General features: G+C 33.5%; 1 protein-coding gene across 1 annotated transcript in view; it reads left to right on the top strand.

Annotated features, from left to right (window-relative positions):
* Window positions 1-5,417: 5,417 nt before the first annotated feature.
* p130CAS (Serine_rich_CAS and FAT-like_CAS_C domain-containing protein p130CAS) overlaps window positions 5,418-25,646 on the top strand; it is a 167,608-nt gene continuing 147,379 nt past the window's right edge. The window contains exon 1 of the mRNA XM_076622248.1: window positions 5,418-5,809. Coding sequence (XP_076478363.1) covers window positions 5,765-5,809 — 45 coding nt within the window. The 5' untranslated portion in view covers window positions 5,418-5,764. The remainder of the gene's footprint in view (window positions 5,810-25,646) is intronic.

Raw genomic sequence — 25,646 nt, 5'->3', positions numbered from 1 at the left:
TCGAGGAACCGTATTTCCGTTTTGTACTCATTATCGTTCTCTTTCTCCTCTTCGATTTTCCGTTTCGCTCCTTTTTTTTTTCCCCCGGCCAGTCTTTCTGTCACCGATGGGTATGCCCTTCGTTCTCGTTTAAAACGTTATGTTTTATGAATGGAGAGAGATAGGAAGATCGAGTCGGTTCGCGGATCTATTCCGCGGCGCAAAGGGCACGCAAAAAGCCGTCGAGCGGGGGACTTTAAAAGGAAACAAGCTGAAATTGCCGTAGCTAGCGTAGCACCGCGTAATTTGTGTCTGTTTGCATCTTTGTGCGTTTGACGCTGCTTCCCGCAAAGGCGTCCCCTTTGATCGCTTCTAGTTAATGAAAGAGCATTAAAATTCTATGAAAGTGCTCCGTTTTTCTTTGATAATGTGGAAATTGATAAGTTCCTGTATCGATGTTGACCGTATTATCTAAGGACATTGCTCAATGTACATAAATTCTTACGATTAGCGATGTTCGTTCTTTTCCTGTAAGTTTTACGATTTTTATGGGAAGATTTGTATAATTGGTACCGACAGAATGTGAATGTAGATTTCCTTAAAGTTATTTTAAACTTATCACTTAAAATCACTTAAAAATAATATGTTACACGCGCGTGTGAGTATTCAAACTTCTCGCTCTATGCGAAGGTACTTCGTATTTTTAATTTCAATACAAACACCGATGTTATAATTATAATTATTTCTTCACTTTCCCAGTGAAGAATTTTACTCTGACAAACGATTAAGTAAACTAATTTTTAACGTTGTTTCACGTTATTAAAATTTACTTTTCGAACTACGTAAAGCATTAAAGTTTCTAAAACTGCGATGCTGAATTACAAAGATCTGCTTCATAGCACTTGCATTACATATATTTCAAGTTACATATTACTAAAGAATCGAACCTTCGTGTAACGTGTGTCACACTATGTAACTATTTCTCAACTATTCTTTATACTACATTATATTGTACTTCGAATCAGATAAGTAATGTTCTAACTATGCCAAAAAACATATTCCTATCAAACAAAGTATTTCTACAAAAATTTATGTCCTAATTAAAATTTAACGCACCTCGATGTTATTATTCATCAGTACACAAATATTTACCGAAGCTAGAACTTCACTAGAAAATATGAACATAATCGGAAATTAAAAAGGTTCGAGAATGGACGATGCGATATCAAAACAACCAAAGAGCTACACGATTAAACTACATTATACCATATGATCGATCGTTTAAGTGGATATTCCCTTGACGATGGACCGTTACTGTTCAACAGCTTCTTTTCCCATCTTTCTTTCTGTCTTAACGTCCCTCCGTTACACCCTCCGTGTAAACGAACTCCCTTTGGCTAAACGCTTCTTGGTGGCCACAGAAGACAAGCGTGTCGAGAAGACGTTCGGTTTCTTTTCTCTCGTCAGAGCTACCCTTTTCATCTCGCTCGCTCTTTCGCTCGCTCCTTTCTCCTCGTTCGAGTGAGCATGTTTTATGGATAGCCTTCTAGAGCTTTCGCGGCGCCAGCTCTTCCATAGATACATCGACCGGTCGTTGTATCTACTGCTATCACGAGCGAGCCAGGAACGTAAACGTAAATGAGACATTGGAATTAATAGCGAGTGCCCGGTCTCCACAATGTCGTGAAATTTGACGATGAATTATTTTGAAAATGATCGGCGGATAATACCATTCTTCTATGGCGGATTAACGTAGGACGTAGAAAGTCAGTAGGAAGTGAATTTGTATGAAGATTCTGTAGAGGATTCTGTAATTAATTTATCTTTTGTCTTGGTTACGTAAAGCAGATAATCTGGGAACGATTGTTTGCTAATAGAAAATGGGATTTGTGAAAGAAAGTGAAATTTCTGAACTTTGATCGATCGTGGATATTGCGTGAATAGAAAGGAACACGTAGATAGAGTTTAATTGGTTTTTGGATTTAGGATTTATTAAAATATAATTGAGCCACTGAGAATCCACATTGGCCAATCGCATCAATTGAAAAGTAGAGAAAAGCCATGATATACGAACGCTCTTTGAGAAATCGAAGTTAATCAGATACTTATCAAATACTGATATTTATAGAATCTCTCTAATGATACTAGGCATGAATTCCGTGATGATTTAATATTATTTATGTTAATGTTTACTTTCGTTCTAGATTCATCAGAGAAAGTTTTATCAAAATCTGAATGTTTTTCATTTTACAATATAACAAAGATTATTTATTATATCAATATTGATATGATTTATATATTGATATGAAATAGAGAATGTACAAGGAAAGATGAAATTATAAAAATTAGAAACACGAATATTATAGATACTATCTCGTTTATTAAATTCCTCATTTACATCGTGTTAAAATATTACTTAGCATATCTTATGTTTTATAGAATAGTAAAGATTTTATAGAATGTATACATTAATGGAAGGAGAGAGGAGATGGTTTGTGATTATAAAAATTGAACAAGTAAAAAGGAGCATATGTAAGGATGGAGTGAAATACAGTGGAGTAACTGGATGGAATAACTGTAAAAGTAGAAATTATATTTTCCTGAAGCATTCGTAATAATATCAGAGTAATTTTGAAGATTGAATAACAATCTCATATTAGAAAGAAAGAAGTATTACAGATATTCCGTTATTATTAATTAGTAATTACATACCCAGATATTTAATAAAGTATATAATAAAGTTTCTCCTAATTAGTTTAGTCATTGTCACCTTTTTTAATATAACGTTATCATACGTGAATACAAGAAATTTCTTCAAGTGCGACGTATATCTCGAGATTTGACGATGTCAAGAGTTCATTTAATGACATAGATGAATGAAACTTCAAACAAGTTGAGATAATTGAATGGAATCTGAAACAAAATTTAGTCAGACCATGTTTGGTAAAAGCTGTGCTCATTTCCGATACATTAACCATAGTGGAGGACTCATTTTGTGACAACGAAATTCGTCGACACTAATGAGAATTACTTGTCTGACTCATACCTCGTGATGTAACCTTCGTTCTTATGGTACTTTAAACAGGTGTGTCAGGATTTAAAAAGATTCATGGACTTTCCATTCGGTAGTGCAAAAATTTACTTGAAAGGAGGACAAATGAAAGAAATATAACGTAAAATAATATTGGAGCTTTTACGTCCTACTTCGTTTCGTATGAAAGATTTTTAATTTTAATGACATTTTACATTTATTTTAAATTTCTGCATCTCTGTATAACGAACGAAGAGGGAAAAAGTGTTCTTTTATTTTTTATTTAATCTTTTTATTTAATCAGGTGAATGTATCAATTTGTTTTAATTTCTACTGTTTTCTTTTTTCCAATTAAATATTTTTAATGTCTGACAAATATAAAAAGGATGTATTTAAAGAGAGGGGAGTGTATGTAAGATGAGCTAGAATTAAACAATTTATTAGATTATAACTCAAAATTGCTATTTATTGAAATATCCCACAAATTTTTTCTAAAAGAATTTCTTTAAATTATTGATAAATCACAATATTTATGTTGCAATTGATATTGAAAGTTATTCAAGAATCAGAAACTATTGTGTCCTTATTATATACTTATAGTAATAATAGACTGACTTAAAAATACCTAAATTTATGAAACAACTCATTACTAATTCATAAATGCGCTTCATGTATGTTGTATCAGCATATACATCTCTTTAAGCACAATCTAATAGAGGATTAATTTAATAGTTCTCATTTAGGAGCCCAGTTGGTAACCGGTTTTAATTAACCGCTTTTTAATTAAAACCTTTGTTGTTATGTACGCTTTATCAATATTTATATACATTTATAACAATTCGAAATTGCCTTCAAAAATGCACAAAGTCATGAAAAAACGAAATACTAGCTCAACATAAATACCCTTAATCACGATAATAATATACATACTTCTTTAAAAGCGATTCAGTAGAGAACCTACTTAATGGTCCCCACGTTAGAAGAGTCCAGCTGACGTAACCGATATTTTTAACTGAGCCCTTTTGTTTCGCCGATTCGTGGTCCTGTTTTACGTTCGTCCTTCCAGTTTGCTCCATTCGCCGCTTTCACGTCGACCCCTCGTAATGTCAGCCACGAGAGTGTTTGATCTTTCAACGAGGTTTCCGTGAATTTCAAAGGTTCGTCTCGCGGAGGCGGCGTTTAAATTCCATGTATGGCCGAAGCAGCCGGAGAAAGGAATTTGTCGTCTGCAAGGCAACTCTTTAGATACGACTATTATGCGTCCTGCGAGGCAACCATTACAGAGTGAATACAAACGAGCTTCTGATGGCGGACCAGTCTTCCCCCCTTCAGAAATGAAGTCGTATTTCGTAGAACGAACCGTACCTGTACGCGTACAGTAGCGGTCGCTGTATCGGACAGGTTTTAATTCGCGAACCTCCTGTATTCCCGTACCAACCTGCTAAAACGTATGTGCGATAATGTAATAATGATGTGACACAGTTTCTCGTCCTTAACCCGAGCGGGATGTTGGAGAACAATGGAATAATGGAGGAACAGAAAAAATAATAGAGCCTACAAAGACAAAGAATTATACGACAGACTTACAGCGTGTGAATTAGTAGAGTATTATGGTAAAATGAACAAAGCGAAATAGCAGAAATTAAAAAGTAAAGAATTACATTACGGTGTCTAATTTCACTGACAGTAAGTGTTGTGATGAAACGATTTAATTATTAGATTTTAACGCGTACACATTATGATCTGGAGACATTTAAATATTGATGTTGTTTTATCTCGATATAAATTTTTGTTTGTCCAAAAATTTGAGGAGATACTCGAGTTTATTATCTCATGATATGAAAAAATTATATAACAATGTGAGCATAATATAAAATATGAACAAATTATATAAGCAAGTATGAAATCATTATACTGCTTTTTGTATTGAATAATTAACTGAATTATGTTTTATAGCATATCGAAGATAAGAGTTACAGTACATCGTATGTAATTTTATTTAACTGTAATTTACTGTATATAAACTGTAATTTTTATTTATTACTATAGTAAAAGATTTTTAGTATAAACATCTTCAACTTTCTATACTATTAATTCCATTAACATAGATTAAAACGGGGCGCCATCATTATACGTAGAACTTTCAAATTAATTAATCCTAAAGTATAAACAAACCTTCATTGAAAAGAAAATACTTTTCCCACTCATGAAAAACTTGATTAATATCAATATCTATTGCGAATTGAGGCCATCATTCCCATGACAATTCCTTCATCGGTAGTCGATAGCGATTAAATTTCAGAAATACCATAGTGTCGGTGTATGCCGTGTTCGGGGGGATGATAGCTATTCGGCTGTTCCCGTGATCGCTCGGTTACGCTCGGCTTTAGCTACACCGCCCGGACCCGTCAGTCTCGCGCATGATTTCGTAGTGAGAGGAAGCGTTCCTTCGTTTCGTTGCTTATTCTTCGACGCGGAAAAAATCAATCATATTTTCATAAACGAGCAACGTTAAAACGATTAGTTTACTATATTAAAAAAGACGTAAAAGGACCATCGGGTGATAAACAAGTAGTGTGTCAAGACGATCGGTCAGTGATAAACGATTAGTGTTGAGTCGCTCGTGATCGATCCTTGTGTGTATCCTGTCAAGGTGTTTTCTACCGTTCTCTGGTCAGGATATTATGCTACCGATCGCGTGTGCTGTAAGATCGTTTTGACTCGAGGGGCAGTCGACTACAGATCACTGGCAAAATGTTACCACAGACCCCTGACATTATTCCTACGACTTTGAATCAGGTAAGCGAAAACGATTCGAATATTACTCTTGGTTTATTTTACTCGTTCCGCGTAGTGACCTTCAACCTGAAAGTCTCTGCCTGTTTCGATACGGTCAGTGTGTTTTTACTGACGATGGCGAAACGTGAACGTTCTGTTTCCGTGACACGCGAGAGACGTTGTATTTATGCCTGTTCCAGGAATTTTCTTACGCGTGAAATACATTCGAATTTTTGCTCTACTACCTTTTTTCTGTGTCTCTTTCGTTTCGTAACGTAAACTTGTTTCGTCAGCGTGGAGAAATTTGTGAAACGCCTTTGACGTGACTCGTCAGTTTTTATCGAAAATTTCGCGTAGATGTGCATTAGTATACCACAAACACGATACATAACGAATGTTCGATTATATCGATTTGCTAACGTGCGAAGTCGAAAGTAGTAGTAACCGCCAAATACCGATTGCGAGATTCTGTGTTGAATAACCTTATGTACTCTTCGTTACGTGAAGACAGGAATACAATAATTATTGTATAAGACTCGACGATTGGTCGAAATATTTGAGATATTGATTAAACGAATACAAACTGTCAGAAATGATCGATATTAATGGTGCTTATTTTAACGAATTCAAGTTCACTGTATAATTTCCACGATTATTCAAAATATAAAAGTTTTCTTTGGGAAATTCATTGATCTATCGAAAATTGTTAGAAATTACCAATATCAATATACTGTTTGAGATAAAATTATACGATTACAGTACAATATTTTGCAATTATTTTAAGTATATGAATCTTTTTTGTAATATCGATTATTCGAAATACGTATATCAGTTTACATATCGATTAATCAAATGAAAATTATCGATATTAGTAGTGTTCAGTCTAACATTCATATTTACAGTGCAAATTATCGAAAGTATTCCAATTCCCTTGACAATATCGATTAATCGAATGGAAAATGTTCGAAATGATCGGTATTATTGGTGCTTATTATAACAGTACTATATCACAGGTTGGGGCAACGCGCCATTCCTGTCAAGATGGCGTGGAAAAGACAAATATTTGCGGTTCGTAGTTGCCGGTTCAAGAACATCGTCTTGCGAGAACAAAAAGTTCCTTATATCGCACATCACGTTGTGTCAATATTACACGTTCGCGTCTATGGTCCTTCCCAATGTAATAAACGTCAGTGGTAATTAGCGCTGGACGACAGGTTAGTTCATCGATAATGTCTCGGGAACCGATTAATCGAATTCCATTGGATTATTTTAAACGTGCGAACCCGCTGTGTGTCGTTTATACGTAACTGGCGTATCGTAAACGGGTTTCAAGTTCCTTGCCTCGCGAGCCATCGTATTTATTTCATAGAATGTACTTAGAATTCCGTTTCTTGCAACTGGTTGCAATTTAAGCTAAGGTTAAGTTAAGCGGCATGTGATATTTAATTAAAATGGTTATTGACCTTGAAAGCTGCCAACAGGTACATATAACGTTTCTTCATTTTCGTAGGAAGCTACGTATGTATAGTATGTAGTAATAGTTGTACCTAGAAAATTATATTTCAGGTTCTATACTCTTTGATATTTACGTACAAGTTTTATATGTTATATACAGTTGAGGTTAGATTTTATCGACGATCTATATCCTATATCGATTTTAATTTCTAGTTTAATGAAAATTAGATCTCTCCAGATCTTTTTTTCTAAATAGAAATTATTATCTAATTTATAACGTCAGAAAGTTTGATATATTATACATATTTGAGGTTATATATATGGACTCTACTGACATTCCGTATTTAATATGTAACTTAACTCCACTTTTATTCTATTCTAAAAGTCTTCTTTTAGAATAAAAATGAATATTTAATAATTCAATGATTTTAAATAATTTTTAACTAAGCAGTATGTTTTTAAATAGTAGTAAAAATATGTATGTAGAAATGATGGTAGTAAATTTATATGGTGGAGAATATGACTTAAATAAACGATTGGAATGATAGTGCAAATTGGGTAGCTTAAAAAAGCGAGTAGTACTAGTAGTTTTTAGTAGTACTTGTTCACAATGGTTATAAAAGCAAACGAGCGTTTTCAGGCAAATAGGTACAAGTAATATTTTGCAATCATAGGAAAAAGATAGAAAGATAGAGAATGACATTGAGCATACAATAGCTTTGTCTGTGTATCGCTTTTTATTGCTAATACACAGCAAAGAAACTCTCGGTTAAAGAATATTAAACGAAGGAAAAAAGAAGTTATGGCACCTTGCAGCCAACAAAATTATTTAAGGCGTCATTCTAGGTAACAGATGTTTATTTGATTAAATAGTCTTTTTTTTGCAGAAATCATTTACTTTTTATCATTTCGCGATAACCATGATGAGCGTGGCAAATTTTATTATATGAAAAATTTTGATTATGTTTAGTAATTTCAATTTTGTTGATGATCTTTTTTTTCCACATATTAACTCTTCTTTGGCAAACTGCGGTACTACACACTTATTTTTTTTCTAAATTTTTATCTATATTTTATAAAGTTCTTTTGTAAGTTTAGAAAAATAAGAATAGACTTAAACAGAAACGATCGACGATTTGCCTATGGAGGGAGGGTTAATATTGTACTATTAATTTTATTTCATATTTTTTTTATAATATTCTGATCCACTATTCCGTTACTTGCTTATTAGATATTATGTTTGTTATTTCAAACAATTGAGCTCCAGTCTATTAACATAACAATCGTATAAGTGAACACTACAATTGTAACAATTATCGATGTTACCAGTGCAATTAACATTAAGATCAATATAAGCTACGTGTGTTTCTCTTTTTCATCAAACACAAGATAAAACACTTAGTGGCTATGTCTATAATACATAATGGAAACATATATACGTATTGTGTTCGAAAGCGACCATTTACATTTTTCGATTATATTAATCATTTGTAAAAAATTTCAAAGATCCTGCTGTGCTAGATAGTTAATATTATCTACATTTGTTTGTCTCTCTTATCAAAATAATAGAATATTCTCAATTAATGGAAAATAATTCAGGTGTATTTCGGTCTAACCGCAACCACGCTTACGTTACCATAAATTCCATCAACAGCATCATCGCATTGATAGCAAACGCCCCTCTTCGCGCGATTCCGCTCCAATTAGAAAAGCGTAATCACTGCAAACCGCGATCATTGGCTTTATTGGCATCGATTGCCCACATGGATCTACTTATTCGCGGTTCTAAATAGCTTGAAATAATAAAAAGAGTTTTGTGATTCTCTGGTCAAAGTGGCTAACCGATTATAAAATATTACATTTTCCGATTTTCTTTTCGTAAGATAGACGAACGCAGAAAAAGAAATTTTGTTTCGAATCATTGACCCGTTTGATATATTGGTTCAATCCTTCGATTAAAATTATTAATTTCCTGGAAAGATGAAAGGACATAGAAAGAAATAATATACTAAATTCGTCGACTAATTTGAAATATTGATTAATCTAGAATATCCGCCCTTTTAGATTTTAGGCTTCGTAAAATCCTTCGTTGCCTCGTTAATTAAAATCTTTATCGGCCTGAAATATCGACTTTTTGATTAATATCATGCAGTAACGTAGAAGAATACAGGACAAAGTAATTCGTCAAAATTTCTGATTATCTGGAATATCAGAATATATTAGGTTGTCCGAAATGTTTCTTTCGTTTTATAAGGAAATAATAGACGCACAATGTTTTTTGTTTTATATTAGTTTATTAAATTATGCACGAATATAATAAATAGAAATAGAACGAAATGGATCAGGCCTAATTCAATAAAATAATATAAAACAAAAATTGTTGTTCACCTATTATCACCTTATAAAACGAAAGAAACTTTTCGGACAACCTAATGTATAATAAATATAAAGTATAGGGCAAAATAATTGTAACGAACCCAGAATACCAATTATTTAATTATTTAAATATCCGCCAATTTAGTTACAAATATGCTGATTACAATTTTCGACTGGTATATTATCAACTCGCTGATTGAAATCTCTGATAAATGTACAATATCATTTAGTCAAAGATTTTTATCAACTTAGAATGTAAATATTATTACTAAGATTCCCACGCATTGGAAATATGAATGCTGTGACAAAAATTTTCAGAACTCTATATTTGACTCATTGATTTTAATCTCGCCGGATTTCTGTAGCAGAGCGGAAGTGGTTCCGTTTGCCGATGTCATCCTATTTTCCGGGTACTCTGGATGACTGGAAACACGCCCACTACTGCCTCTCTCCTCGACAGGTTTCACTGTCGCGGATTTCGTCGAACTTGAACGGCACGCTCGTTTCAGGTTTATCGTTCGTGGAAAGGTGCGTGACGTACGTGGCCAGAGAATTCTTGAGGCAGACTCTTATCGATTGTTTCGAAAGTCGACACCGCGTTGCTCGCTCTGCATGGCTACGAACAGAATTCGTACTTTTCCAAATAAAATCGATAATACGATTTTATAAATTTGATCTCGTACAGTCACATTAGTATTTCACATTTGTACTATGGAAGCGAGATTTTTGTTTCGTAGTTACGTCTCTGAAGAGTTAAACAGGTGTTTTAATTATGTAACTTGTTTGGTACTTGTTACTGACGTTTTCTATATAGAAAATTTGTTTGAGACAGAGGAGTTCCATTTTGTAGAGTTTAAAATATTTTTGTTGAAGTAATTAGCATGCTAATAAGCTGACTTTAATTAAAGAATAAATTACATTTATATGTTTAAAAATTATATTTATATAATTATATCTTTAATTATTATAACGAATGCGAATTTATTCTATGAATAGATTCTATTTAATTTTATTAAAAATAAGCTTAAATAGTGCAAACGAATACAGAATACATAAACAAAAGTTAGATACAGATGAATTTCATATCTTCTTTACTCATTCGTTTATTCTAGGGATAAATTTTATCTACTTCTATTTTATCCTTATCTTAAATTTAAAAGATAGTTATTAATAACTTTTTATTTTTTAACTTCGAAGAAACTGGAGGGTACTTAGGATACACTAAGGAGCCATAAAAGTGTTTTAAACTGTTTATCATTCGGTCGTAAAAATGCTAATGACTCAGCAACTTCGAAAAAATGAAACATAATTTTTGCCGTGTCATACTCACCCATTGAAATCGTCTAAACGCGTCTGCCTCGTAGTCTTTATCTGCTAGAAAAATATTAAAAGATGACCTGTTTCTGATGAACACGCACAAGAAGGATATTTGAATGACATTGCAGTCCCTGTAAAACACGATCGTGGTTTTCATAACAAATATTCGCGCAGAGTAATGCTTCGAATTAATGTTGTAATCACGGTATATATCGATCTACACTATCGATTCTGTAACTTTCAATTATTAGCAGTTTGACATGCTTCAGCAATTCCAACTACGAAATTACAAATTTCATAGTACGATTTTATTTGCATTTGTGAATATAAATGTGAATTTTTTACCTTATACTTTGTTAGGCTAATTCTCTGTTGAGAAATTCAGAAAATTCTAGAGATAGCTAAATAAAATTACGAACTTGAAAAATGTTTATTCATATACAGTATATTTAAATAATTATAATTAAAATGCTATGACGAAGAAAAATAGCTATATTATAATCATGTTTTCATATCAATAAGAACTAAAATTAAATTTGCCAAAAGGACCCGCATATGTACTTCTCGTGATTATAAAAATATAATAAATCTGAAAATCATATTGACAGGTTTGATAGTTCTGTTGTTAAGAATCCATTAAAACCTTGTTATCGATCACCAAAATTTTTATTCTTGAAATTCCATATAATAAAACTAAATCCAATAAAATACTTTTATCCGAACCTTTGGCACTGGAGACGACGACAAACTCGCGAGCACCAGCGGTGCCATTGAAACTTTCTCACGAAACTTGTTAGGAGACCTTTCCACTCTTTTCGGAGAACTAGTCGCGTAAATACAAGAATATTTTTACTAAATTACTTTATTAACTTTTGTTTTCGCATCTTCTCGATTGTATCTCGAAAGCATCAAAAGAACATTATTGAAAAGACTTTGTCTAGGTAGTATTTTGTACTTACGAAAAAGTTTCATCGAGCGCAAGAATTAATATTTAAATAACCATTCTGAATTTTGTATTAACCGGTGATGGCTTCGAGGGACGATAAGTTCAATCTTGTTATTAATGCAAACCGCGCCGAGTAGTCGAGGAATTATTTATCGAGATGTCTTCATTGTCAGAGTGAACCTTGAACTTCGAAATTTCATTCAGTAAAACTATTGTTACATCGAGTACAAAACTCTCTACTCTCATCCTTGATATTTAAATAACTGTTTTAAACCTTCTTACTTCCCATCAACCGCAGAGAACAATGAGAAAGAGATCTTTTCACTGAATCACCCTCCAGTTTTAGACCAACGTCTGGAGTCTGAAAGGAACTGGCTCTTAACTCAGCAACAAACTATTGCTGTTCTATTTGCGGCCTTGATATTAATTGCTATTTAAGATAACGGCGAAAGCGTACGTAGGAAAGATACATTGGCACACATTCGTTGCCATTTACGGAAACGTACGAGTATGTATAATGTATACGGTTGGTTGCTCAATGATCCAGAGTATAATAAATACGTTGAAGTGATTCGCAGAAATTTCTTAATCATTCATATGTTTATTTGCGTATCGATTAAGCGTGCTTACACAACTACTTACAGCGTCCGATATGATTATGTATATGTATTGTACGTACATGTATGGCTATATTATTGCTAATTGGTGGTTTCGTGTGGGTGGATACCGATATGAACGTACGTGGAAGGTTAATTATTATTATACGAAAACATCGAGTTAAACAAAATGGTAATGAAAACGTTACCTGATACGAGATGCTTGGTTAGTATCTTTTGTCATGGGTCTAATGCGATGATAGATCTAACCATACGCATAACCATAGAGAATAATTAGGTAACTAAATAAACAGTGACTAATGTTATAGAATGAAAAGATAACTATAAATTTCCATTAGATATTTTTAAACACTAATACAAACATGAAGCTTCTGTCACTCTCCGATAAAAAGAACATATACTTATATTGTTAACTGTAAACTATTAGGTTGCCCCAGAAGTTTCTTTCTTTTTATACGGAATTAGTAGGCGCACAACATGTTTTGCTTTATATTATTTTATTGAATTATTTTGAAGTAATAGAAGTGGGTCATGTACAATTCGATAAAACAATATAAAAGGAAAAATACTGTGCATCTATCATTTCCTCATGAAACGAAAGAAACTTTTCGGACAACCTAATATTATGTAAAACGGGAACGATACGTTCGAACCGCAATGACACGTAAAGAAAATTAAAAGAATTATAAATAAAAAAGAAATCTTTATATTCAATTATATAGATGAAGAAATATGTACATTATAACACGCAAAGTCAGTCGCGTTCGTGCCAGTAGTTTAAGGCTTAAGATTATTCCTAAGGATTAATTAATTAATTTTTAATAAGATTATTTAAAGATTGTTTCTACTGTAAATTTCAAAAATTATTTCGTACGATTCTATTTCTTAGAAAAATATGATTTATATAAGGGGAAGTTTAGTACTAAGTAATAATGTGATAAATAAATCTGGTGATAAATAATGTGGTAAATAACGCCTGCGCGTATTATCGAATTATAGTTTGGTTACTACAATTGTTTTATCAGGCTTGTTTCATGCAAACACCACGCAAAACGATCACAGCAGATTTCGCAAGAATGGAAATGACGTGATCGCGGTGTAAAAAGGGAAGATTAAGATGAAACGTCGATAGTATGATAAATGAAGGAAAGTATTCGCAACGTTAAGATATTAATGTCGCATGTCTGAGGCACGTTAAAGGGCCATGAGATCGCATTAAAAGGAGAATGGGGTCAGTTTGGTAATTTTGAGGAAGCTCGAATACAATCGGTCGATAATGGAATATATACGTATGTATATCCGACAAAAGTTTTGAAGTAAGTAAAATTAGTTTGATATTAACAATAACTGCGCTATGAAAGATGAAATGCAGCATTGTTTCGAACACTAGATAATAATAATTTATTATAAATCTTTACCAATAATATAGATATTTAGTATAAGGGTTTTTAATTAATCGTTTGATCAATCTTTTTGAATATAAAACAAACTTTGGTTTTAGCTATTAGTAACTTTCATCTTTATCTTAAATAGAAATCGATATTGGATCTTATGAGTTCGTTTTAATTTTAGACAACGTAACAAATAGAATAGCGTAAAGTTTACGTAAGATTTAAACGTGTATTTGTTTCAAATAAAATATAATCGGCCGTGAAAATATTATTTCGATATTGAAAAATGTTATCCTTTCGTTGCAATTGAACAAACAAACTTTTCAATTCCACGATATTGACACAAAAGGAGCTGCACTTGTCACTTTCAACGAACGCAGACTTTTCAAAAAATAAAAAAGAGAAAATGTTATTTTAGTATTTCATTTTTCTCGTATACTTCGATTTGTTCCAAGTATAAGAACGTTCCTCGGATGTATCACAACACTGACTTGACTTACACCAACATGATTCACATATCAACATATAGCTACTTGAATTTAGATTAAGTTTAGATTCTCCACGGTATTCGTTTAAAATTTAAATCTCAGTCAAATATAATGTTCTCCAAAATACTATACGCTTCATCGATAGTTGTCTCAGCTGCGACTTCATCGAAACGAGCAAATCCACGTTCCACGTTACGAAGAATTATAGAAATACAAAATTTAATAACGAATCATCTCGAAGAGCAGTTCTACGTAAAAGAAATGAACGCGATTATTTCTACGATGGAAAAGAACAGAGGACTTTAATGATGTAGATTTACTATTCTTCGAGCGCTTGCTTTGTGGTTAACGATCACGTTATGTGTTAACGACGGCGCTCTCGACCTCCTCGTCACGAACACTGTGACTTCTGTGGCATCGAGCTTTGTGTGCCGGCTTTTGCGTTCTTTGACGACGAAAACGTATTACTAGCCGCTGCTCGACAGCTGAATATATGTACACTGTGATTTAAATTCCTCGTTCCTGCGCGTTTGTCCTAACAGAAATGCCTCTAATTGTTGGCGTATCAACCAGAGGAGAGAAATTATGGAATTCGAGATACTTCATTCGATTTGTGTTGAAACGATGCTCAAACGTATAGTGGCTCACGAAAGTACTCGTAAATTTACTATAAAAGACTTTCATACGTATCTTGTACGTATATTGTATAAAATTATATAAAATATGATATGACACGGTTTGAAATTTCGGTAACACTGTAACGAGACGCAAAATTGCTATGATTACGTATATTGAAAAAAATGTTTAATCGATCGGAAAATATAGTAGAAGTTACAAGATATTTGTTACAAACTTATATTTAGTAAGAAAATTAGTATACGGTATGAATAGCCGCCTTAAGTTTGTAATAACGTCGAATGGTATCAAACGGAGTATGTATTGGGTTGGCAACTAAGTGATTGCGGATTTTGTCATTAGGTGGTCTAAAGAAAATCCGCAATCACTTAGTTGCCAACCCAATAGTATTTTGGAGCAAATATTGTAGAGACCGTTGCTGTATATATTACATGTACAGTGAGTTGTGAATCATGATTGTGAAAGTCAATTCACTGTTATTTTTTATAAGATACTGTTATGTATTTATTATTATAAAAGATTCAATTTTTAAAAACTGTAAGAACATGTTCTAATATGAAACTAAATAGAACGTGCTTTTATCTGATTAAACTTGAATGGTCAAAGTGTTGATATTAACATTCAGCTCACGGTCAAATGTCTGTCTTAAATTCTTTTCGTAATCTATACTATTGGCGCCATAAACGCATTTTTCTTGAGATAAGATAGATGATAATTACTACGGATTTATCATCGACTTATGAAATAGACGGGAGAAACATAAAAATGTGTCTAAGAAAAAGCTGGGTCAAAAACCTGACTCGAAACACGCACTTTTACAAATCCAAGTATATGAACCTCTTCCCGGTCCAAATATCTTTCACAAAAACTTGATATTTCCAATATGTAATTTCTACGATAGAATTATTGCAACAAGAGAGTATGATATAATAAAAATTAAGGTTGAATAAATACACAAAGAAATTATACAATTTTGAAAATTTCTCCTTTTATGATAAAATGAATTGAAAAAAATTCTCATTAAGATTAATTCACGATATATAAAACTCGTATAAATACACGCAGGGATTAATTGTATATTTTTTATAAGTTTTAACAGAGTAAATGTTATTGGTCGATGTTTCTCATGTATGTTTCTCTCGATGTATGTTTCTCAACCTGTATGAACGAAGATACGGTTTTACGAATCGTAAAATTTCTCCAATTAATTTTGATAGATTCGACGTGTATGTTGGTGAATAAGCACCGGTGCTCGACCCACTTTCGGGTCAGTATTAATATTTCGTTCATTCGTCCCGCTTGTCCGAGTAATTTTGTGAAGAAGCCGATACTCGGGCTCTTTTACGGTGTAATCCGAAAAAATTGGAAATCCTCACGCGCTTCACGGATTCCTCATCGACTTTTTCCCCCGTCTCGTTGTGGGAAGAAATTATAAACGACGTTCTTGCGGGAAAATATAAGAAATAATCCATGGAGTCAGTTATCGCTCACGTTTACCTTTTGCTCGATACCTTTGTTCGTGAACTGTTTCTGCACAATGGTTTCGTTGAATTAGCTATAATAATTAAGGAATTCCAATTGTATGCATTTGATTAATTATAAGTTACGTGCTAATTAACTAGAGCCTTTTGATCATCAGAATGAAGAAATCGGTCCTAACGAAGTGCTGGAAATAGAAGGTTTCATTTCTTATCAGATAATGTATATACATAGATCCTCTGCTTTAAATGAAGATAGATTATTAGTAGATTAAAAGTCTGTTAATTATTGCTAGGATTATCTAATTAACTTAAAAGAATTATTCAATATAAAATTGAAAGACGGATAAGAAAGAATGTAGTAATTTTCAATTTTTAATTAAGATCTTCATTGGAAAATTTTTTTAATTGCATAATAATGACGGATTTTTATGGTAGGTGAAAGTAATAGGGAATGAATTAAATATACGGTGGGTCACTCTATCATTATGTCAGCATAATATATTCGCCTTAGAATTAGAACGTCTAACTACTAATAGTTGATCGAATGATTAATAGTAATCCGGGTTGACATTGAAGAGTTGATTATAATCTAGGAAGATCTTCCCATACATTTTAAAGTACTTTAACGAACGATAATTATTTCGAGACAAGAACTTGGTTGATCGATACAATGTTAGGATCTGACGTTTCGTTAAATTATTAAGTTGAGGGGAAATCGGGCTTTATAAAAATATGTTTCTTTGATGTGTTACTTTACTAACTTTTTTCTGCAATATCCTCCTTTTTATAAGTTTAAATTAATCTACGTAGATTTAAGGCTAACATGCGTTCATTTCGAGACGCAGAAAGCATTAATTCATTAATTAATTATTGTATTATTTATTGCAAAATTCCTCGTGTTTTATATTTACACTAATTTAGAATCGTAATAATTGTCCTCAATTCCAATATCGTTCAATTGAAACACTTTTCCAAAGAAAGTATTCGAAGTTACATAGTTCCAAAAATATCATTTTTTCAGTCAAGTTTCTAGCAATTTATGCTTCATTGTTTATTTGTATCGAATATGCTATTCTATTTAGCGTAGTTTCAAAAATAATTACCTTTTAACAAAACTTTCTACAGAAAGAATTGCCCGAACCTTGTGTCAGAAAATTATATAATCTCCACGACCATAAAATATATTGCAGACTTAGTTTCTCATAGCTTCAAAGCGCAAAATCTGCCAGAGAAGTAATTTGCATACACGACAGGGACGGAAAATTACGTTTCACGTAAGAAGTATTTCTTTTCGTCGAGTGTTCTCTTTCCACCCGTTTATATGACATTTTTACTTTGCTCAACGACTATGTACCGGTGCTACAGTATCTTTACTCTCTCAACAACCACTTTTTAGTGACCTATATACCGTTTAACTCGTAAATGCTTCTTCCTTAACGTCCTCTACCATCTACTTTATCTTAACGTCGCACTATCGCTTTTATCACACCCGGTACGTAATATTTTATCGTTACCAGGTAAATCTTTTTTTCTTTAAACTTAAATGGTTATCGTTATCCAGTCGTTTCATCGAAAGAATTCCATTACGTTCTCATTAAGAGAGAGTATCGCGTTACAGTGAGACGGTCTAACGTTGCGAACACGACCGACCGATCTAACTTCTAAAAGGCAAGGTCCACTTCCTAATGAGATTTCGCCAACGATAGCGTAATTAGGGGTGGTCGTGGCGTGTGATGGTTTTCAGCTTTAAACGCACCCTCGCTTCCTCTTCAGCCCCCGCTGAGTGTCTTAATCGCGTTGTCTTAATGTGTTTTAATTCACCGTTAGCTGCACTCCTGATTATACGCCGGCTACTCGTCCAGAGAATGGCCATTGCGAAATGGAAGGGGAACGAACTGCCCTTTCCTCGTTTTATGGACACACTACCGGTCACATGGAAGCATGTGACACGAAAACGTGGTTTCCGGGGCTTGGTGTAGCTTTCGATCCTGATAGGAGGATGTTCCACTGGATCTACGAGATTGCGCATGTTGTATATAGATATTCATATCTTTGTGAATATCAGTTAAAAAATGAAATCTAAGCGGAGAATTGTTTTGCTTGCTAAATGTCGTGACGAGTGTTATACTTTCGATATTTTCTATGCTTCTTCATATTACGTGTTATTTATGCATTTTTTCACCGTCGAATTTCTCATAAAAATCCGCAGTCGAGTTAACAGTCCTTTGATAGTGTGATTTAACGAATCGAGGATAAACGATTTAGGAAATAATTGTTTTTTAAAAATTTCTGTATTTTTTATATTAAATATGGTAGGTATATACTTTCAGCTTTTTCTAGGAAACAATTGCATTACGCATGATGACATTTAGGATCTAAAATTTTTGATGCACGTTCGAGTTTCTCATAATCTACTTTGTTCGAGGTTTTAACAGGAAATGAATCGCACTATTGTAGAGTTTCTTTTCAGATATGCATAGTATTCAAATGTTATTAAGACGGCAGAATTATTATATTAGAAACTCATTCGTGTTGTGGAGGTAATCACGAAAGACTGATGAAATTTTGTTGATACGATTAAAGTAGATATATTAATGTAAAAAATGTCAATTCGAAATACGTTTTTAATTTAAAGATTCTAAAGAAAAACTTGAATATCTAAGGAACATTTGTAATATTAGCTTAATATAAGCCGTAATATAAGCTTTGGTATTTGTCGAATTGCATGAATCGTGTAGTAGTGTAATTTGATTCGAGAACATTTCCATAGCACATGTTCACGAAATTATACGGTCAATTGGTATGGTTATAGACCTTGATGCAAATCGCATAAATCATCAATTTAGAGTTGGAAAGTCTTGAGTCGATTGAACGTCCGTCCTAGTTCTCGAAAGAATTGATCGAGGTAATTTGAATTCGTTGCGATTCAATTTAAGGCAGCTTCTATGTTTTCTCAGTAGAATTATTGGTCATAAGTTTGCAGAAATTAGATTGGTAACAATTTTCTCGAAACGTAAGTAGGATTTGCGTAAATTTCGCTTATGTCGCAAACTTTAAATGCTTTCTTATTTATTTCTTCTTCAATTCCAAGATCGAGAAAACTTCGTACAACTTTGTTTATCTCCAGGACAGTTCTTTCTTATTGACACCCGGTGTCAATTTTATTATTTGTTGTAACTTTCGCGTAAGTAGTATTTGTTAAAACCCAATACATAAAAAATTGTAGCATTATTGTTACTGTTATTATTTTTCATATTTGGAATTCTTTAATAACAATATTATAGTAAATTTAATATTATTATATATTGATAAAATTATAGTAAATTTTTATTGCCTAAACGTATTCTTTTGCACATTAGAAATAATATAAATAAAAATAAAATAAAATTTAAATAAATTTCTTACTTTTAAGGATCAGAGAATTAAAAATTAGCGGAGTCAAATTTTATTTTAAGAATTTTAAAGCAATATTTAAATTGATAATAATATATTCCTATGTTTTAAGTAATTCTTGTCATCTTTTAGTTTCATTGAAAAGAAAATTGGTGGCAAAAGATAGTTGACGGTGTATGAATGAAACGTATTTTGAAAGATTTTTGCGGAATAGCGTAACCTCGCTATTGGAGCAAAAGCGCGGGTGGATTTCTAATCTAACGTGACATTGACCAGGGTAGAAAGGACCCCCCAGGTTGGGGTGGCTGGAGAAGCCCGGAATCGATCGGTCTCCAGGCAAGCAACCCCTATATGCCACCACCGTAGACATCTTTCAAACGCACCCTTCGTTCTCCCTCTTTTTTAATTTCCAATCATGTTTCATACTTTCTGGGAAACATACTGAACCGGCAAATATTTACGCGTTGGTTCATAAAAACGCGTAGGGCTGTATTCAGTTTAAACGAAAACAACAATTTGTCTAAACACAAATATTTTCTATTTACAGTGTTCAATATTTTTACAAAAATTTTTCGTACAATGTTACGTAAATGTAGTTATTTTTTAAACAGTACTATGTTAAAAACCACAGTATTTGTTTCGAGCGATAATTTTGAATCATTCAGTGTGAATTACGAGGCAAATTGTTGTCAGTATCAGACCTTTAACAACTTTAACGTTTTCCATTACTCGAACACTGGCTTTTTAGAGCATTAACCCTTCGTAGATAAATATAGCTTTTGATACTTCGTAAGCACATTGAGTCGCTCGTATCGAAGTCTAATCTCTTTATTGTCCTACACTTTCAAGAAATGCGAAAAGATTCTATGATACTTATCAACGCTTCTGTATCGTACAAAAGTTCATCGAATTGCTCATCTGAAACATTCTTCGATAGACATACAAATTCTTCCCAAAGCAAAAATACAGGATTGAAAATTCTCTGTACAAAATATAATAACCTAAAGGAGAGTAATTTCATGTGACTTGCAATGGAACTTCATTCTACATCACCTTACATCCTCAACTGCATAATTACGATGCTATTAAGAATAATTCAGCCTCTTCTCAACGTGTTTCCAATTACATTCGAACTACCTTAAATTCTCTTCCCTACAAAACACAAGCTACGAAGAAAATTCGATAAAGCAAGGAGAGAGCAAAGAGGAAAAGACAATAATTCTTGCAATAAATTCTTGCGTATAAAAACGCCGTAGCAAGACCGTGGCAGCAGTGGTTACCACCAAGAAGGTGTCATTTCCCAAAGTCCACAATTAATTCTTCTCGAGGGGGACACCGAAAGCTTCGGCTGCAATTAGAATCGCGTTGCTCCCCCGGCAGAGGTACACACCGCTTTAAGCTCTTTTTATTTATCACCGGCATGCATTACCGTGTCACGGCGATAAGAGAACAAAGGTAACGTCGGTATCGCGGCGTATACGAGCTCTAGGACATAGGAAGGCTTGTTGCGCCATTGCTCCGCGAGAAATCTTTATGGCGGCGCGATTGTTTTCGCTCTCTAGGCCGAGCGTTTAGTTAGCAACAAGTAGTCACAGACCTACGTGCTCTGCTCCGTTTCAAGTATACACACGTAGCACACGGAACAACGAAAGGCTGTGGCGAAAGCGAAACCGAGCACGCGAGATCGATGCATTGCTCGAAATTGCCGAATCTCGTGGCGTTCTCCGTGATCATTCTTCTCGATGCTCGTGCCTCTTCCCGATTACTTCCGGTCCAGGTACACCTATACGCGTGAAACTTGTTTTCGCCAACCGTGCCGCGGATGTATGAAAAAGTTTTAATAGAATTCCTCGTTCGCGAATCTTTGCCGGCGGAAGGAAGTTTCTTCGATTTAAAGGCGGTCTCAAGAATCGCGTTTATCCAAACTTCGCGTGCAATCTAGCGAACTTTCGGTTGCTGTTAGTTCAATAGTTTGTTCGCCATCGTGGGTGTTAAATGCAAGATATGGCAGGTATATGCTGGACCAAAGGATGATAAGAGTTAGGTTGGCAGTCGCTTAAGCGATTGGAACTTTGTGAGATGTTTAACCACCTGCATCGCACTGATGTCGCGTTAGAAACGCTGACGATATATCGTGACTCATGCAGCATTCGAGTGCTTATCGTAGAAGATGTTTAGAAACATGCTTGCATAGTATGTATTGTACGTAATCTTTTGGGATTTTAATAGATACTGTACTGACGTACGTTTATCGTGATTATGTCGCTAAAATTTTCTTTTCTAAATGGAGCCCTTTTTGGGATTGTGCTATATGTTAGAATAGATACGAAATCCTACTAACCGGACGGGTTGTAACAACTGTTCTCGTTTCGACAGTCGAGTGACACAGACGTGTGACGTACAAAGTGTGAAATATACAACTAAACGAACACACGAAGATGGTATCCCACTGGGGGTAGCCACCCACATGATAATCTAACAGCTAAAAAATTCTACCAAACGTCCAAACTGGACAAATTGTAAATGTAAACAATTAAATTAAAAAAAAAAAAACTAAACGAACTGTTTCTTCCCCTCTCGAATACGACATCATAATACTTTAGAAAAATCATAGCTACAGAATTTGTTTCAAGTTTAGGTTTTACGTTGTATCGCTAGCGATGATCTCGATTGAATTTAGTTTTATTATGTTTCTATGTTAGTTATATTTTATAGAAGAGTTCTATCTCTATTTCTCTTTCTGTCCCTTAAAAAGCTTGTGTAGACAAATAACCGGTTTATTCGTCGTGAAAATGTACTATAGAAATCGATGTGTATTTTTACGGCGATTTAATATTTTATTTGTTTAACAACCCAGAGACTTGGTACTCGAAGAAATTGATACTTTAGTGGTAGGTGTAACACGCAAGAGAGAGTTTAGAAAGTATATTGGATATATGCTTAATCTGTATCGATCAGTACTATACGTATAACTACTGAAATTAATTTCTCGTTAATATGGAGTGGGTTTATAGGGGTTAGCAGGAAATTCGAGATGCTCGATAATTATCAATGCGATTCTGCGGGCACCCACTTGAAATTGACATATAAGAGCGGCACGTGATACGACTAAATCACGTTTAACTTTTTTCTTAGGATCTTATTTTAATTTATAAGTTCCTTCACTGGCAGCCTTTCAATCTTAATTATTTTTCACTTCTACAACGTTTAGTAAGATTTATTAGGAAATTTTTCGTTGATAGAAGATTAAGAATAGGTTTAATCTACGTAAGGAAAAAAGATATATAAAAAGAAGGAATATATTTCTTTCTTTTATACGTATGTACTTGCCTATATTAGGTGTATTTTCCATTGTTTACTATAATTGTTATCTTTCTACTTTTTCATTCTTCTTTTGTAAAACCCCTCTTATAATTAATTCCAGTATTTTAGATACTCAACGTCGAGGAAAGCCGCATTACTCTTAAAGTTTAATATTAAATTAAATTTATTTAATATTAAATTACATTTAAATTGGTTATTGTAACATAGCTAAAGAATTTCTTCAAAACCTTGAAATTATATATTGTTTGAACAATTTATTATTTTCCAAGCATGTATATCTTTTCACTATACCAATACTGTAAATAATAGATGGAATTCCATGATCGTACTGTACTAGATAAATGGAGAAGTACCGTAATTTCACGGCGCATAACTGAAATTGCTTCGAGTCTCATGGCTAAGCAGAATTTTGCCTTACGAAGTGTAACACGAGTAACGATATTGTAAAGAACGATTGATGGATCTGGTAACTTTATACTTCACCAGGTAGTAATACTGTCCCTGAACAGATCGTATTATCCTGCCGCTTGAAAGCGGCAAAGCGTAATCGTAATTGATCGATCTTGAGTAACAAGATCATTTGAATGCCTCTGCTCGAAAAGAAATCGTGATACAGTTCGCTTCACGTTCAGAAAAGATTGCGTTACCTTTCATTGTTCTGACAACGAAGAATAGCCTGTCTAAATGAGCAATTTCTACTTGCATTTTAATGGATTTAGCCATAATCTTATACTTGCAATTTTATATTGATAATAATTGAAAACAGTCTTCGCCTTTTTTGCACTAATTATATAGATTTTTAATATATATATATATTAGGTTGTCCGAAAAGTGTCTTTCTTTTAGAGACACGTCTTTTACAACGACGCATCTTTATACAAACATGAAACCTAATCTGTCGGACATAATCTGTTGTAATCTTCGTCTTGATAGAACAAAATGGATCATACGTAATTCGATAAAATAATATAAAACGAAGAATGTTGTGCATTCATTATTTCCATATAAAACGAGAGAAACTTTTCGAACGATCTAATATATATATATGTAATATCAAAGAAGGGGGGGGGGGGTATACGCTTGGTCTATCATATATTTAAGTTCGAGTTTTCTCGGGATAGTATAAGTTGTAAATTTAAGGTATAAACTAAGAATCGTAAGAGTGCTGGGGAAGAGAGAAAGAGGGAGAGAGAGAGAGAGAGAGAGAGAGAGAGAGAGAGAGAGAGAGAGAGAGAGAGAGTGTAAGTAAGAGTGTATGCCTTGGTCACGTCAAAGCTAAATGAGTAAAGGAGTGGGAGAAGGGTGCGAGGGTTGAGGGTCAGCATCTTTTGATCTGGTAAGGCAGACGTTGTGTAGTCAGTTTTTGCATTGGGTATTGCTTGTTAAAATAAAACTAAACTTCACTTCAAATAGAACATCCTGTCTTGTCCTTACTCTAGATTATTTAGATACTACATATATATGAAGGGAATCTATGTTTCTAAGGTTTATTTCTTTATCTTTTTTGCAATATTTAAGTCAAGTTAGGATTTTCTAGATAAATTTATACGAGCTGCTAATTTAGAAATTTACAGTTCTTTGCTATGTTATACAGATGCGTGTGATCTGTTTTTCAGGAACATTAACCCTTAGCTATGGAAATCTCGTTCCTGAAAGAAGTCCGAATTTTATTTTATCGCAATCTAGTAGAGAATTTTAAAAGCCTCAGTGTTTGATTATCTTTAATTGTGGAAATATTAGATTAATTCTTACAACATTCTAACAAATAAAATATATCAATTAATCTGAACAATCATGCTTATAATTTATAATATATCTGTAGCTTACAATAACAATAAAAATACATCATGTTTTTCATATAATATTTTCCTACTTTTATATCTTTCGTTAAATATTATGTAATCATTATTTTTCACACATTCTTCCATAATTTTGCTTTTTGAATCTACTCTTCACTTGTTTCAATTCAACCAAAGATCTTCCACAATTTGCTGTACGCTTGTTCTTACCGCTATCACTGAAGAAATTGAGAAGAGCTTCGCGTGTGGAAATATTCGACGTATCGTCACAATTGATTTCGGCATCTAGAAAGACAAACGCTATCAAGAAGAATAGAACGTAAAGTTTAGCCTGATTGCCTCGTGACGGCTCGCTTTATTTATTGACACTTAACCTCTGCGACAATTTCCTGCGTGCTTCCAGCGTTACGATCTATACCTATACAAGCTCGTCTTCTTCATGCGAACATTGGCGTAGTTGAGTCGTAAACGTCAGGAAGCTGTATTTTCCAGGAGGATTTAGCCATTAATTTTCCAACCGGAACATTACGATGATCATATAAGGCCGGCAAATTGAAAAATTTGTAATCTCGCGATTTCCTGTTTGACAGGTCGTAAATTTATTTATTTATCGCTCAACTTTCGAACTGACACGA

The sequence above is a fragment of the Bombus vancouverensis genome, chromosome 1 (genome assembly GCF_051014615.1).
Source record: "Bombus vancouverensis nearcticus chromosome 1, iyBomVanc1_principal, whole genome shotgun sequence".
Classification (NCBI taxonomy): Eukaryota; Metazoa; Arthropoda; class Insecta; order Hymenoptera; family Apidae; genus Bombus; species Bombus vancouverensis.
This window is presented reverse-complemented; position numbering and strand designations above follow the sequence as displayed.